The sequence below is a fragment of the Stegostoma tigrinum genome, chromosome 17 (assembly GCF_030684315.1).
Source record: "Stegostoma tigrinum isolate sSteTig4 chromosome 17, sSteTig4.hap1, whole genome shotgun sequence".
Taxonomy (NCBI): domain Eukaryota; kingdom Metazoa; phylum Chordata; class Chondrichthyes; order Orectolobiformes; family Stegostomatidae; genus Stegostoma; species Stegostoma tigrinum.
The window spans coordinates 34,376,405-34,389,050 of record NC_081370.1 but is presented as its reverse complement, the minus strand read 5'-3'; the positions used below and the strand labels follow the sequence as shown (position 1 = coordinate 34,389,050).

The following is a 12,646-nucleotide window of genomic DNA, read 5'->3' as shown; positions in this document are numbered from 1 at the left end:
AGTTTTATATTGTGTGTAGATATAAGACAAGTTCAGAAGAATTGTGCAGATGATGGGTGAACTGGAGAACTGTGTTGCCAACTTCTGAATGAATGCCATATACAAGTTCACTGACGACACCACAGTAGTGGGACGGACATCAAACAACAATGAGTCAAACGACAAAAGGGAGATAGAGATAATGGGAACTACAGATGCTGGAGAATCCAAGATAACAAAGTGTGAAGTTGGATGAACACAGCAGGCCAAGCAGCATCTCAGGAGCTCAAAAGCTGACATTTTGGGCCTAGACCCTTCATCAGAGACAGGGATGGGGAGAGGGTTCTGAAATAAATAGGGAGAGAGGGGGAGGCGGACCGAAGATGGAGAGAAAAGAAGATAGGTGGAGAGGAGAGTATAAGTGGGGAGGTAGGGAAGGGGATAGGTCAGTCCAGGGAGGACGGACAGGTCAAGGAGGCGGGATGAGGTTAGTAGGTAGGAAATGGAGGTGCGGCTAGAGGTGGGAGGAGGGGATAGGCGAGAGGAAGAACAGGTTAGGGAGGCCAGGGCAAGCTGGGCTGGTTTTGGGATGCAGTGGGGGGAGAGGACGAGCTGGGCTGCCTCCAGAGTGTCCAACCGCTTATTAATCTTATACGTCTCAATCAGATCCCCGCTCATCCTTCTAAACTCAAGAGTATACAAGCCCAGTCGCTCCAATCTTTCAACATATGCTAATCCCACCATTCCAGGAATTGACCTCGTGAACCTACGCTGCACTCCCTCAACGGCAAGAATGTCCATCCTGGTATGGCAACTGCTCTGCTCGGGACTGTAAGAAACTGCAGAAGGTGGTGTGCATATCCCAGACCATCACGGAAGCCAGCATTCCATCTGTGGACTCCATTTACACAGCTCGCTGCTGCAGAGAGGGTGCCTACATCAAAGACCCATCACACCCCGTTAATAAACTCATACAACCTCTTCCATCAGGCAGAAGATACAGAAGCCTGAACACACGTACGAGCAAGTTCAGGAACAGCTTCTTCCCAGCCGCTATTGGACTGAAGAACGGACTCTCTAGCCTCAAATAATGCTGATCTTGTTAAAACTAATCTTGCCTAGCACACACTCTGTGCATTGTAACACGTATGCCTCTATCTAACTATTTTTAATCTGTACATCCCGTGCTTACTATGATCTGCCTGTATAGCTCATAAACAGAAATTTTCACTGTATTTCGGTACACGTGACAATAAATTAATCAATCAATTAATCAGTGGCTTCCAGGGAGATATGCATCTCTTGCTACTCATTTGATCTGTCATGACATACAGGCAGATCATAGTAAGTAAAGGATGTACAGACCAAAAGACTTAGGCAGAGGCATACAGGGAACAAAGAGATAATGAATACAGTACCAAACCAGGGAGCCTACAGCAGGTCCGAATCAGAGATTTACTGCCAAGCTGATAAATTAAGCTGCATTTACTTCAATGCAAGAAGACTGACTTGTAAGGCAGACAAACTCAGAGCATAGTTGGGAAGATGGGACTGGGATATTACAGCTATTATAGAAATGCAGCTCAGGGATGGACAGGACTGGCACCTCAATATCCTGGGTAGAGATGCTATAGGAAGGACTGAAATGGGGACAAGAGAAGTGGTGGGTGGGGGTGTTTTTGGTGAGGGATAACATTACAGTTGTACTTAGGGAGGATATTCCTGGGAGACCGGCAGTGATGTATACGGGTTGAACTTTAAAAAAGAATGGGATGATCAACTTGTTGGGATCGCATTATCGGGACCTCAACAGTCAGCAGGAAATGGAGAAGGAAATATCCGATATCTGTAATAGTAATAGGGTTGTAATAAAAGGAGATTTGAACTTTCCAAACACAGACTGGGGCTGTTAAGGGCTTAGATGGGGAGGAATTTGTTAAGTGTGTACAGGATAACTTTCTTATTCAGGAGGTGGATGTATATACTAGAAAAGGAGCAATACTTGCCCTTCTGGTGGGAAATAAGGCAGGGCAAAGCAGGGGAATCAGTCGGGGACCACTTTGGAACAAGTGAGCATAATTATACTAGCTTTAAAATAGTTATGAAAAAGATAGAATTAATCATAAAGTTAAAAGTTCTAACTGGAGTAAGGTCAATTTTGACAGTATTAGACAGGAACTTTCAAATGTTGATTGAGCGAGGCTATTCGAAGGTAAAGGGACATTTTGGAAGTGGGAGGCCTTTAAAAATGAAATAACATGATTTCAGAGATACTATGTTCCTGTTAGTCTGAAGGGCAAGGCTGGTAAGAGTAGGGAATGCTGGGTGACCAGAGAAATTGAGGTTCTGGTCAAGAAAAAGAACGCAGTATATATCCAGTATAGACAGCTGGGAATGAGTGAATCATTAGAGTATAAAGGCAGAAGGAATATACTTAAGAGGGAAATCAGAAGGGCAAAGAGGGGACATAATGCAGCTTTTACAAATAAGGTTAAGGAGAATCCAAAGAGATTCTACAAGCATATTAATGGAAAAAGAGTAACTAGGGAGAGGATAGGGTCCCTTAACAATCAAACTGGCTGTGTGTGAAACCACAGGAGACGGGCGAGATGCAAAGTGAATATCTTACATCATTGTTTATTGTGCAGAAGGTCATGGAAGCCAAGAAACTTGAGGAGGTAAACAGTGATGTCTTTGACAAGTGTTCATGTTACAGAAGAGGTGGTGTTGGAGGTACTAAAACATATAAAAGTTGGATAAGTCCCTGGGACCTGATCAGGTATTTCCCAGAACTCTGTGGGAAGCTAGGGAAGTGATTGCTGGGTCCCTTGCTGAAATGTGTACATCATCGACAGCCACGGGAGAGGTGCAGGAAGACTGGAGGTTGGCTAAAAAGGTGCCATTGTTTAAGAAAAACTGTAAATAAAAGCCAGGGAATTACAGACCAGTGAGCTTTACCTTAGTGGTGGGTAAGTTGTTGGAGGGGATTCTGAGAAATAGAATTTAGATGCACTTGGAAAGGCTAGGACTGATTAGGGATAGTCAACATGGCTTTGTGCATGGGGGATCATGATCCACTGACTTGAATGAGTTTTATGAAGTGGTGACAAAGAAGATTGATGAAAACAGATTGGTAAATGTTGTTGTGACTTCAGCAAAGCATTTGCAAGGTTCTGCACAGTAGACTGATTAGTAAGGTTAGATCACATGGGAACCAGGATGAGTTAGTCAATCGGATACAAAATTGGCTTGAAGCTGGGAGACAGAGGATGGTGATAGAGAGTTGCTTTTCAGACTGGACGCCTATGATCAGCGATGTGCCGCAAAGATCGGTGCTGGGTCCACTGCTTTTTGTAATTTATAGCAATGATTTGGATGTGAATATAGGAGGTATGATCAGAAAGTTTGAGATTATACCAAAATTGGTGGTGTAATGGACAGTGAACGTTATCTCAGAGCACAATGGGACCTTGATCAAATGGGGTGAGGTGTGGCACACGGAGTTTAATTTAGATAAATGTGAGGTGTTGCAGTTTGGGTAAGCCAAACCAGGGCAGGACGTATACACTTAATGGTAGGGCCCTGTAAACTGAATAAGAGACCTAAGCATGCTGGTGCATAGTTCCTTGAAACTGGAGTGGCAGGTAGATGGGGTAGTGAAGAAGGCATTTGGCATGCTTGCCTTCATTGGTCAGAGCACTTGAGTGTAGGAGTGGGATGTCACACTGCAGCTGCATAGGACATTGCTGAGTCCACTTTCAGAATACTGTGTACTATTCTGGTGGCCTTCATGTAGGAAAGATGTTGTTAAACTTGACATGGTGCAGAAAAGACTTACAAGGATGTTGCTGGGGCTGGTGGGTTTGAGTCATAGGGAAGAGGTTAATAGGCTAGGGCTATTTTCCCTGGAGCATCAAAGGCTGAGGGGTCAATTTACGGAGGTTTATAAGATCATGACAGGCATGGGTACGGTGAATAGATTAGGTTGTTTTCCCAAGTTGGGGGAGCACCTAACTAGAGGGCAAAGGTTTAAGGTGAGAGGGGAATGATTTAAAAAGGACCCAAAGGGAAATTTTTTCACACAGATGGTGGTGTGTATATGGAATGAGCTCCCAGAGGAAGTGGTGTAAGTGATTATAATTAAAACATTTAAAAAACATCTGGATGGGTACATGAATAAGAAGGGTTTAGAGCGATACAGACCAAACACTGGCAAATGGGACTAGGTCAGATTGGGATGTCTCAACAAATTGGACAGATTAGTTCACATTAGTACAAGATCAAGCTAACTCCCACCTCCTTGTTAATTAGGTAGCACCTGGATCACTACAGGTACATGCATGTACACACTATACAAGTTTTGATTAAAACAATGGTGGCATTGAAGTTGTGCATTTCCTTCTCATTCTTGGCTAAACATGGAAAAGGTCATTACTTCCACAGGTGAGTACATGTCATGGGTTTCCACTGTACACTCACTAACCTGATTTCCTTTCCCTTATAGAATTCTTACAAAATTAAAAATATGACGTATCTTTTCTGACATGATAGATTCATGGAAAATTACAAAGAATAGAGCATTAGGAACAGCAAACTATACTCTATCCATAATATCGGGAGAAATATGAATATTTGTGTTTGGCGTTTTTGTCTTTTACCCAGCAGCTCGCAACCCTAGTCAGTAATTCTATTTGAACACAGGTACAATTGTGTGTAATTAGGGCAGTGATGATGAAAATGGGATGCTGGATTACATCATATCATCCCTGTTTCACTTTAAAAGGATCACCCATTAGATCCATTCTAATAGCCAGAAATGAAGACAGCACTCCTCTCCATCTGAAATGTTATATCTACATTATTTTCTGCATAGTCTGATACCCTACACTGACATCAATATGGATTAAAACCAAACATGCACAAAACAAAAACTTTCAAGATGAACACTTTACCTTCATCTTTCAATAGATCTGAATAAGGCGATTCTTCATTTTTAATACCTGAGCACAGAAACAGTTAGTTAAATGTAGTACATCCTTAGAATATTGGAGTATTAAGTAGCTCTTTTAAGAGTAATGAATCTGAAGTCATCACAAATTAACTATTCTCAGCACAGCAATAAAATCTGTTTATCGACAAAGTTTCAACATCAAGTAAACATTCAAATGAATACATTGCATTCAAGAAACTCAACATGACAATTATAACATTTTAATGAAATGAAAACCAAAAGAACTGCAGATGCTGTAAATTAGAAACAAAACCAAAAATTGCTGGAAAATCTCAGCTGGTCGGGCAGCATCTGTGGAGAGAAATCAGAGTTAACATTTTGGGTTCAGTGGCCTGTCCACAGTTCCGTGGAAGGGTCACTAGACCCAAAACATTAACTCTGATTTCTCTCCACATGTGCTGCCAGACCCACTGAGCTTTTCCAGCAATTTCTGTTTTTGTTTGTGACTGTGATGAAATGCTTTGTTCTCAACCCATCTCTAACAAAATGGCACTCACCTTTAAGGAATAATGTGAAAGTTTTCTCTTGAATTTCTTTTGTTGCTGGATGAAACACTTCACATCTGATGACACACTCATCATCCTTCTCAGTTGCAACAAATTCTGTGCTTGTAACTGATGAGCAAAGACCATCACTAGCAATTTCCACAGGTTTGTGAATCATATTTGAACGTGTCTCGTTTTTAAACCACTTTATTTCGACTGCAGCAGGAGCATATTTTGTCAATGTAACACTGAATGTTAGTTTCTGATTAACTTCAAAGGAATTTGGATCAAGCTTAATAGAAGACAAGGTAGGAGACAAAGCTGAAAAACAAATAAAAGATTTATGAATGATTGAATTTTGTTCCACAGCCATTAATCTTTAAGATGAACAATATAAAATGAAACTAAACATACATTTATAGTCTGCGATGTACACAAAATATATGAAAGATAAACTAATGATCATATTCAAAAGATTCTTTTGAAAACAACACTGACCTTATAAGTAAAGATAGTGGTAGGGTATTTCAATATACCACTTTACAGCAGCAGTGAGAGACATTTTTACCTATAAATATCAAAGGAGCTCCCAAAGAATAAAGTTCACTGCATTATAACTCACACAAAGTACTGTCACAGAAAAGACAGACCAAAACAAAACTGGATTCAAAAATCATAATATTAACTATTTTGTCCAACTTGTACTAGAAAGATCCATATTAAAAGTTTTTTAGAAGACTGACAAACTGAGGCAAAAACAAAAATGTTCAGAACTTCTGCGATCTAGTTTCTATCAATGTAATTACTTCAAAAGCTGAATTTATTTGGATATATTTTTAAAACAGCGAACATAATGATCTCAAATCAAAAATCCTTCTTTTATGTATCACCAGTTAAGGTTTCTTCTACAATCTGTTGAATTCTTAAGAGTTATTGAATTCTAATTTGCTCGCGGTCATTTATCTTGAAATAGTTTGTTTCATGCCATTCTCCTACCTCTAAAGATGAAATCAAATTAATTCTCTTTGACCTAGTCAACCACAATTAAAAATGACTTGGAACTTTTCAAATTTTATAAAGAAAAGAGTCATGGTAAAACCTACCTGGAAGTATTAAAACTGTCTTTTTTGTAACTGGAGCCTTTAATTTAACATGGCTCACTTGGCAAGAAAATTCTTGATTAAAATTTAGTGCAGTTGGTCTTATTTGTAACTGAAATGTCACAGAAGAGCATCCATCTTTCTCCTTCACAGGTCCTTTAACTGAGATTTCCTTGACTACCTGGTTGCCATCTTGTTGCCAAGCTGCATTAATGTCTTGTGGGAGAAAGTTAGTGACACGGCATGTCATAGTAAGGTCACTACCATATTTGGCTTCTGGTGGAACAAGTTTGATATCTTCAACATATGGTATTCCTGTTGAAATTGAATGAAACCGCAAGTGATTACAAACCTTATAGCATCAGGTTTAAGCATCATCAACAAATATTTGAACATCTGTCTCCCCAGCCTTTCCCACCAAACTTTGGTCAGTGAAACAGATACATAATGTTGGCCATTCCAAAGAAAATAATGAACTGTCAAAATCTTTAAGATACAAGAAGTTTAAGTTGCGATTAGCAAACCAGAAGCAAGATGGAATACCACAAATCAGGGCCAAAGGAGCCACTAAAATGGATTTGGAGGTCACTGGCAAACAAGGAATGTCAGTGAAAACACTCTCCAGCCGGTGTTGAATTCATCTTCAAAATAAAAGCAATGTCGTCTTCCTGTCAGAGAGGGTACTGCAGCATTTGACAAACAGTAGAAACAGCTGGTAGAATGTGAGATGGGTCTGAGCGATAGGTGTAGCAGAATGAGGCAAGAAGTCTAATGAGGGACAGTCAGTGCAGATTTGATGGGCTGAATGACCTCCTTCTGCACTGTAAGGATTCTATGAATCTATTTTTATTTGAGGTTAACAGTTAGAGAAGTAAAATCATAACACAGCAGATGATTTTATGGCGTTAAAAAAACCATGGAAATGTGATTTTTGTATTCCTCAGTTTGGGAAGTCTTGGAGACATCTTTGTTCTGGGATTTAGAATGAAATTAATTTAAAAGTATTTAGTGAATGATGGAAAATTGTGAAACTCATTCACATTAAAGAATAAACATTAAATAAGGTATCACTAATCCTGAACATGTTAAATTGTTATACAGATTGGTGGTTCTTGGCAAGATTTTCTGGTTTCATTTAAACTGACTCTTTGCCAGTTGCAGATTGGATTTCATGTGGTACATAGCTCGCTAAGAGATGATAGTCACAACAGATGACAGACAGATCTGCACTCTACGTAGAGTGAAAACTAATAAGATCATTAATGTATTTTGGAGCGGGGATGGCTTAATCTCAATTTGGACTTTATGGGAGAACAGAAGATGGAAGATTGTGCAGCTTGAAATGAATGGAAAGCCGACAATGGCCCTTGGAAGTTTTGTGTTACAAAAGGGAAGAACAGTTTAACTTCTAAGTAATGAAAAGCAGATTCCTCAGTCAAGAGAAGGTAAATTAAGGTTTTATTGGGGAGAATAGCTGAAACCAAGACGACATTTCCTGAAAGCTGAGGCTTACCTGTCAGAGGTCCCTACATAAGTAAATAACTTTAAAGATTGATTAATCTCAGAAGATAATTCTTAGGTGCAATAAGAAGTAAACTGGAATGCACAATATACATAGTTATAAAACATTATGTCAAGTTTGCTTGTTTAACCTGTTCCGTATAAAATTTGCTTTGTTGGTTTTCGCAAAAGTGAAATCTTGTGATATATTCTATGGCACAGTAGCTCAGTGGTTAGCACTAGTGCCTCATAGCACCAGGGACCCAGATTCAATTCCAGCCTTGGATGACTGTGTGGAGTTTACACATTCTCTCCACATCTGGGTTTCCTCCGGGTACTCCAGTTTCCTCCTGCAGTCCAAAGTGGTGCAGGTTAGGCGGACTGCCATGCTAAACTGCCCACAGTGTCCAGGAACGTGCAGGCTATGGGGATTAGCTATGTGAAATGCAGGGTTACAGTGTTCGAGTAGAGTTTGGGCGGAAGGGTGGGTACGGACATGATGGACCAAATGGCCAGCTTCCACATTGCGGCGATTCAATGAAATGGATCATTCGACCTAACTTAATGGACTAATCAACCTTCCTGACAAAACATTAGTCAACTTAATGAACTTGAACCATCCGTCCATTCTAAATAACGTTTCAACATTCTGTAATTGTTACTCTGAAATCTTGTTGGGAACCAGGCTTACCAAATAGTTTCAAAACATGACTGGATGAGACAGGCTTATTTGAAGTCCCAGTGTGAAGAATCTGCATTTTGAACTCTTTTCCATGGTCCATGTCAGTTGGACTGAATGTCCTTTTGGACCGTCGAGAGTACAAACTAGACGAGCTATCGAATACAGTGTCATCCATTTCAACTCCATCTTTAGTTCTCTCAAACCCTTTCAGCCAGAATATTTCGTTGTCTTTTGGGAAGAAATCGTAAGCTTTACAGGAAAGGGTTACAAGTTCTCCCACCTTTGGGTGAACAGGATCAACTGTAACTTCTGTTACCTTTGGTGCTAATACTGCAGACAAACAAAATAGAGTGTTTTGAGTTTGCATTAATGAAAATGTCACTATTTTTAAAGATCTCAAGTATCCCTTAATAAATTGTCACATGTTGTTTTCTTGAACAAAGTGTTGCATTTCACTGCCCCTCATTCCACCCCCCGCACCCTCATACATGCATAAAGCTGCAGCCAGTGCTTCAGCTTCAGATGGGATTGGCAACTCATCAATTTTGGGACAGAACATTGAATAGCGTGATAAAAACTGAAAGAACTGCCAATGCTGTAAATCAGGAACAAAAACAAAGTTGCTAGAAAAGCTCAGCAGGTCTGGCAGCATCTGTGAAGGAGAAGATAGGGTTAGCGTTTCGGGTCCGATGACCCTTCCTCAGAGCTGAGGAGGGGTCACAGGACCTGAAACGCTAACTCTGTTTTTTCCTTCACAGATGCTGCCAGACCTGCTGAGCTTTTCCAGCAACTTTGTTATTGAATATCGTGAGGCCATTCAAGCCTAATTTTCCACATACTTGGAGGTTGGATTTTGTAACGGTGGCATCTTGGTTAGTTTTGTGAAGGTGTTATAAAAACTAAATTAGGTATGACAATTCTTCCAGAACTGTGATATAACCTAGTATATGTCAGAAAGGCAGGCACCCGAGGAGTACCAATTGATGTTTGTATGTGCTGTGCTGCTTTAGGACACAAGAGCTTAAGTACTGAAATTATTTCAATGAAGATAGCTCAGAGATGCCAGAGAGCTTGGTGTTTTCCCAGAAGTGGCCAAACCGTGAACCAGCTTGTTTTTGGTTGTTCAACTGAAAAGAAATTTTGAAAGCTACACACTCAGGAATGTCAATGATGCAAGGAACAGAAGATACTGTAGGGGTGTGAGTTAATAGTGATGATACTTGTATCTGTGAACCCTGGAGGTGAACGTTATTGTCAGATAGGACTCCTGAACCACCCTATGTGAATAAAAAAACTTTTCAGCAATAAGTGAAGCAAACATTTGTGGTTGCATATGCTGTATCTTGTTGTATTAACTATATAAAGCAAATTTACCTTTTCACGTATCTGCTAATTCATGTTTAATTTGGTGGTTCTGATTTGTACCAATGTAAAGCTACAAAAAAAGTGGAATCTTGGTAATTTATTTTAATTTGGAGATTATTCACATGGCACAGAGCTCCAGTAGTTAGCACTGCTGCCTCACAGCACCGGGGATCCAGGTTCGATTCCACCCTCAGGGAAATGTCTGTGTGGAATTTGCACATTCTCCCCAACTATGTGGGTTTCTTCCAGGTGCTCCAGTTTCCTCCCAAAGTCCACAGATGTGCAGGTTGGATGGTCTGGCCATGTTAAATTGCTCATATTGCCCAGAATTTGCTGGTTATGTGAATTAGTCAAGGGAAATGCAGGGTTACAGGGATAAGGTTGGGAGGGGTGGATCTAGGTGGGATGTTCTTTGGAGGGTTGCTATGGAGTCAGCAGGCCAAACACTGTTGGGATTCTATGATTTAGCAAGTTTCATTGTCTTATAGTTTCTGCATGATGATTTAACAATAGTTACTTACTGAAATGATCAACCTTCCAGTCAACTTCCAATGGCTGTTCTAGACTTTCATGGCTTACTTGGCAAGCATATTTCTTCCCAACATCAGTTCTGCTCAGTGTAACCTTTAAACTAGTGGTCAAGCGATAGAGTCCATCAATTCCCAGTGTGGGCTCACTTTGTTCAAATTTTTCTGTCACTTTTTTACCTTGTTTCAACCATGTTATTACTATTCCAGGAGGATAAAAAGAATGTATTTGACACTGCAAAGTTATGCACTCTCCTGCAACTGGTTTTTCTACATTACACACTATCCTGTCCAATTTTGGTGGGGCTGAAAAAGAAATGAAAAGATTAAACATACCGTAGGCTTTTAACAGACAAAAATGAGAAAATAGCATCAGTTAACACATTTAATCCATATTCCTACACAAGGGATGTCAGAAGAATGACATACCTGTAATTCGCAGAATTGTATCTCTCTGCTTGATAGTGTAAGACTCATCATGTTGTACCTCACAGATATACCTTGTTTCTTGGTCTTGCGGTATTGCTGGCAAAATAACTAGGGCACTGGTAAGACCATAGGATTTATCTTCATATTCTACTTCACTGATTTGATGATGATACTTGCACTTGTTACCATTGTTAGTAGCAAAGACAGTCCTGCCCTGATGAAATCGAACAAGTTCCACTTTATTATCCTTCCTGATTTGTTGCCATGTGATTTGAAGAGAATTTGGTTTAAATCCAATTATTGAACAAACCAAGGCTGCAGGCTCATTATGACAGACACGAAGTGGCACCACAATGTTTGAAATTTTTGGCGGGACTTTAGAAAAGGGAAACAAAATAAAGAAGTCATCTCTTGAAACTGAAAGAATTTCCACGTATTAATAAGAACAAGAAAATACTAATATCACAGATTGCATTTTCTATAATGTAGACAGACTCCAGGTGGCAAAACTACACGACCACTACTAACAATACAATTACATTGTATGGACAAATACACAAGTTTACAAAAAAAAACAGAATGGATTCATGAAGCATAAATAAAATTGTGAAAAAAACGTGTACATGGTTTACCTGCTTTAACATCCAGTCTTATGGCTATTGACTTGACTTGGGAAACAGCATCATGATAAACTTCAAGAATTAATTCAGCCCCATTATCACTTTTCACATCAGGACAGACTTTGACTGTGCCCTTTAACTTGAAAGTTCTATTACTGTTACAGGATAAAGTTGGTTCCAAAGGTGAAAAAGATCTATCCTCTTCACAATTATTTACAAAAAGCTGCACTTCATCTTGATTATTTGGGCACATTGTTTGTACATTATTTACATTATTCCCATCTGTGCTGTGCCATTCTAAAATTTTTTTTCCATTTCCATTCTCTCTCCTCTTCAAGATTAAAACAACGCGAATCTTCGAAGGTCTAAATCCAGAGACGTGGTAATCGATGAAATCTTCCTCCAAATGGTGAAGGATGGAAGGGGGTTTCATTTCAATAATTTCTGGAGGAACTAATAAAGAAGATTAAAATTTAACAATGGAAATGTTCTTATTTGCTTACTCTGTTTCATTTCCTTGCTAGGCTGCAGGCAGAGTGCAAATGCAAGTCAATGACTGTGTTTTTTTTAAATTATTCTTTCATAGGATGAGGAGGTCACTGGCAAAGCAAACACTTGTTGCCCATATGAATTTCCCTTGAATGGATGGACTTGTTCAGTCATTTCAGACAGCGGTTGAGATTCAAGTAAACTGGCGCACGTCTGGAGTCGTGTAACTTTCAATTCTGGATTTATTAATTGAATTTAACTGCAATAGTTGCTGTGATGGGACTTGAACTAATGTTTACCAAAGCAATAGCCTGGGCTTCTGGATTACTAGTCCAGTGACATTAGCAAACACCAGGATACATAAGTGAGAGTTTCAGAAAGGTTTACGCTGTCTTTTCTCAATCCAATCCAATCTTTTCTCAACAGATGAAAAACATGCAAATTACATCCAATGGAAAC

General features: G+C 39.6%; 1 protein-coding gene across 1 annotated transcript in view; it reads right to left on the bottom strand.

Annotated features, from left to right (window-relative positions):
* Window positions 1–12,646, bottom strand: part of LOC125459327 (uncharacterized) — a 42,474-nt gene that overhangs the window by 4,200 nt on the left and 25,628 nt on the right. The window contains exons 5-11 of the mRNA XM_048545657.2: window positions 11,711–12,151; window positions 11,079–11,453; window positions 10,644–10,955; window positions 8,767–9,087; window positions 6,579–6,890; window positions 5,488–5,796; window positions 4,932–4,979 (exon numbers count right to left, since the gene is read on the bottom strand). Coding sequence (XP_048401614.1) covers window positions 4,932–4,979; window positions 5,488–5,796; window positions 6,579–6,890; window positions 8,767–9,087; window positions 10,644–10,955; window positions 11,079–11,453; window positions 11,711–12,151 — 2,118 coding nt within the window. The remainder of the gene's footprint in view (window positions 1–4,931; window positions 4,980–5,487; window positions 5,797–6,578; window positions 6,891–8,766; window positions 9,088–10,643; window positions 10,956–11,078; window positions 11,454–11,710; window positions 12,152–12,646) is intronic.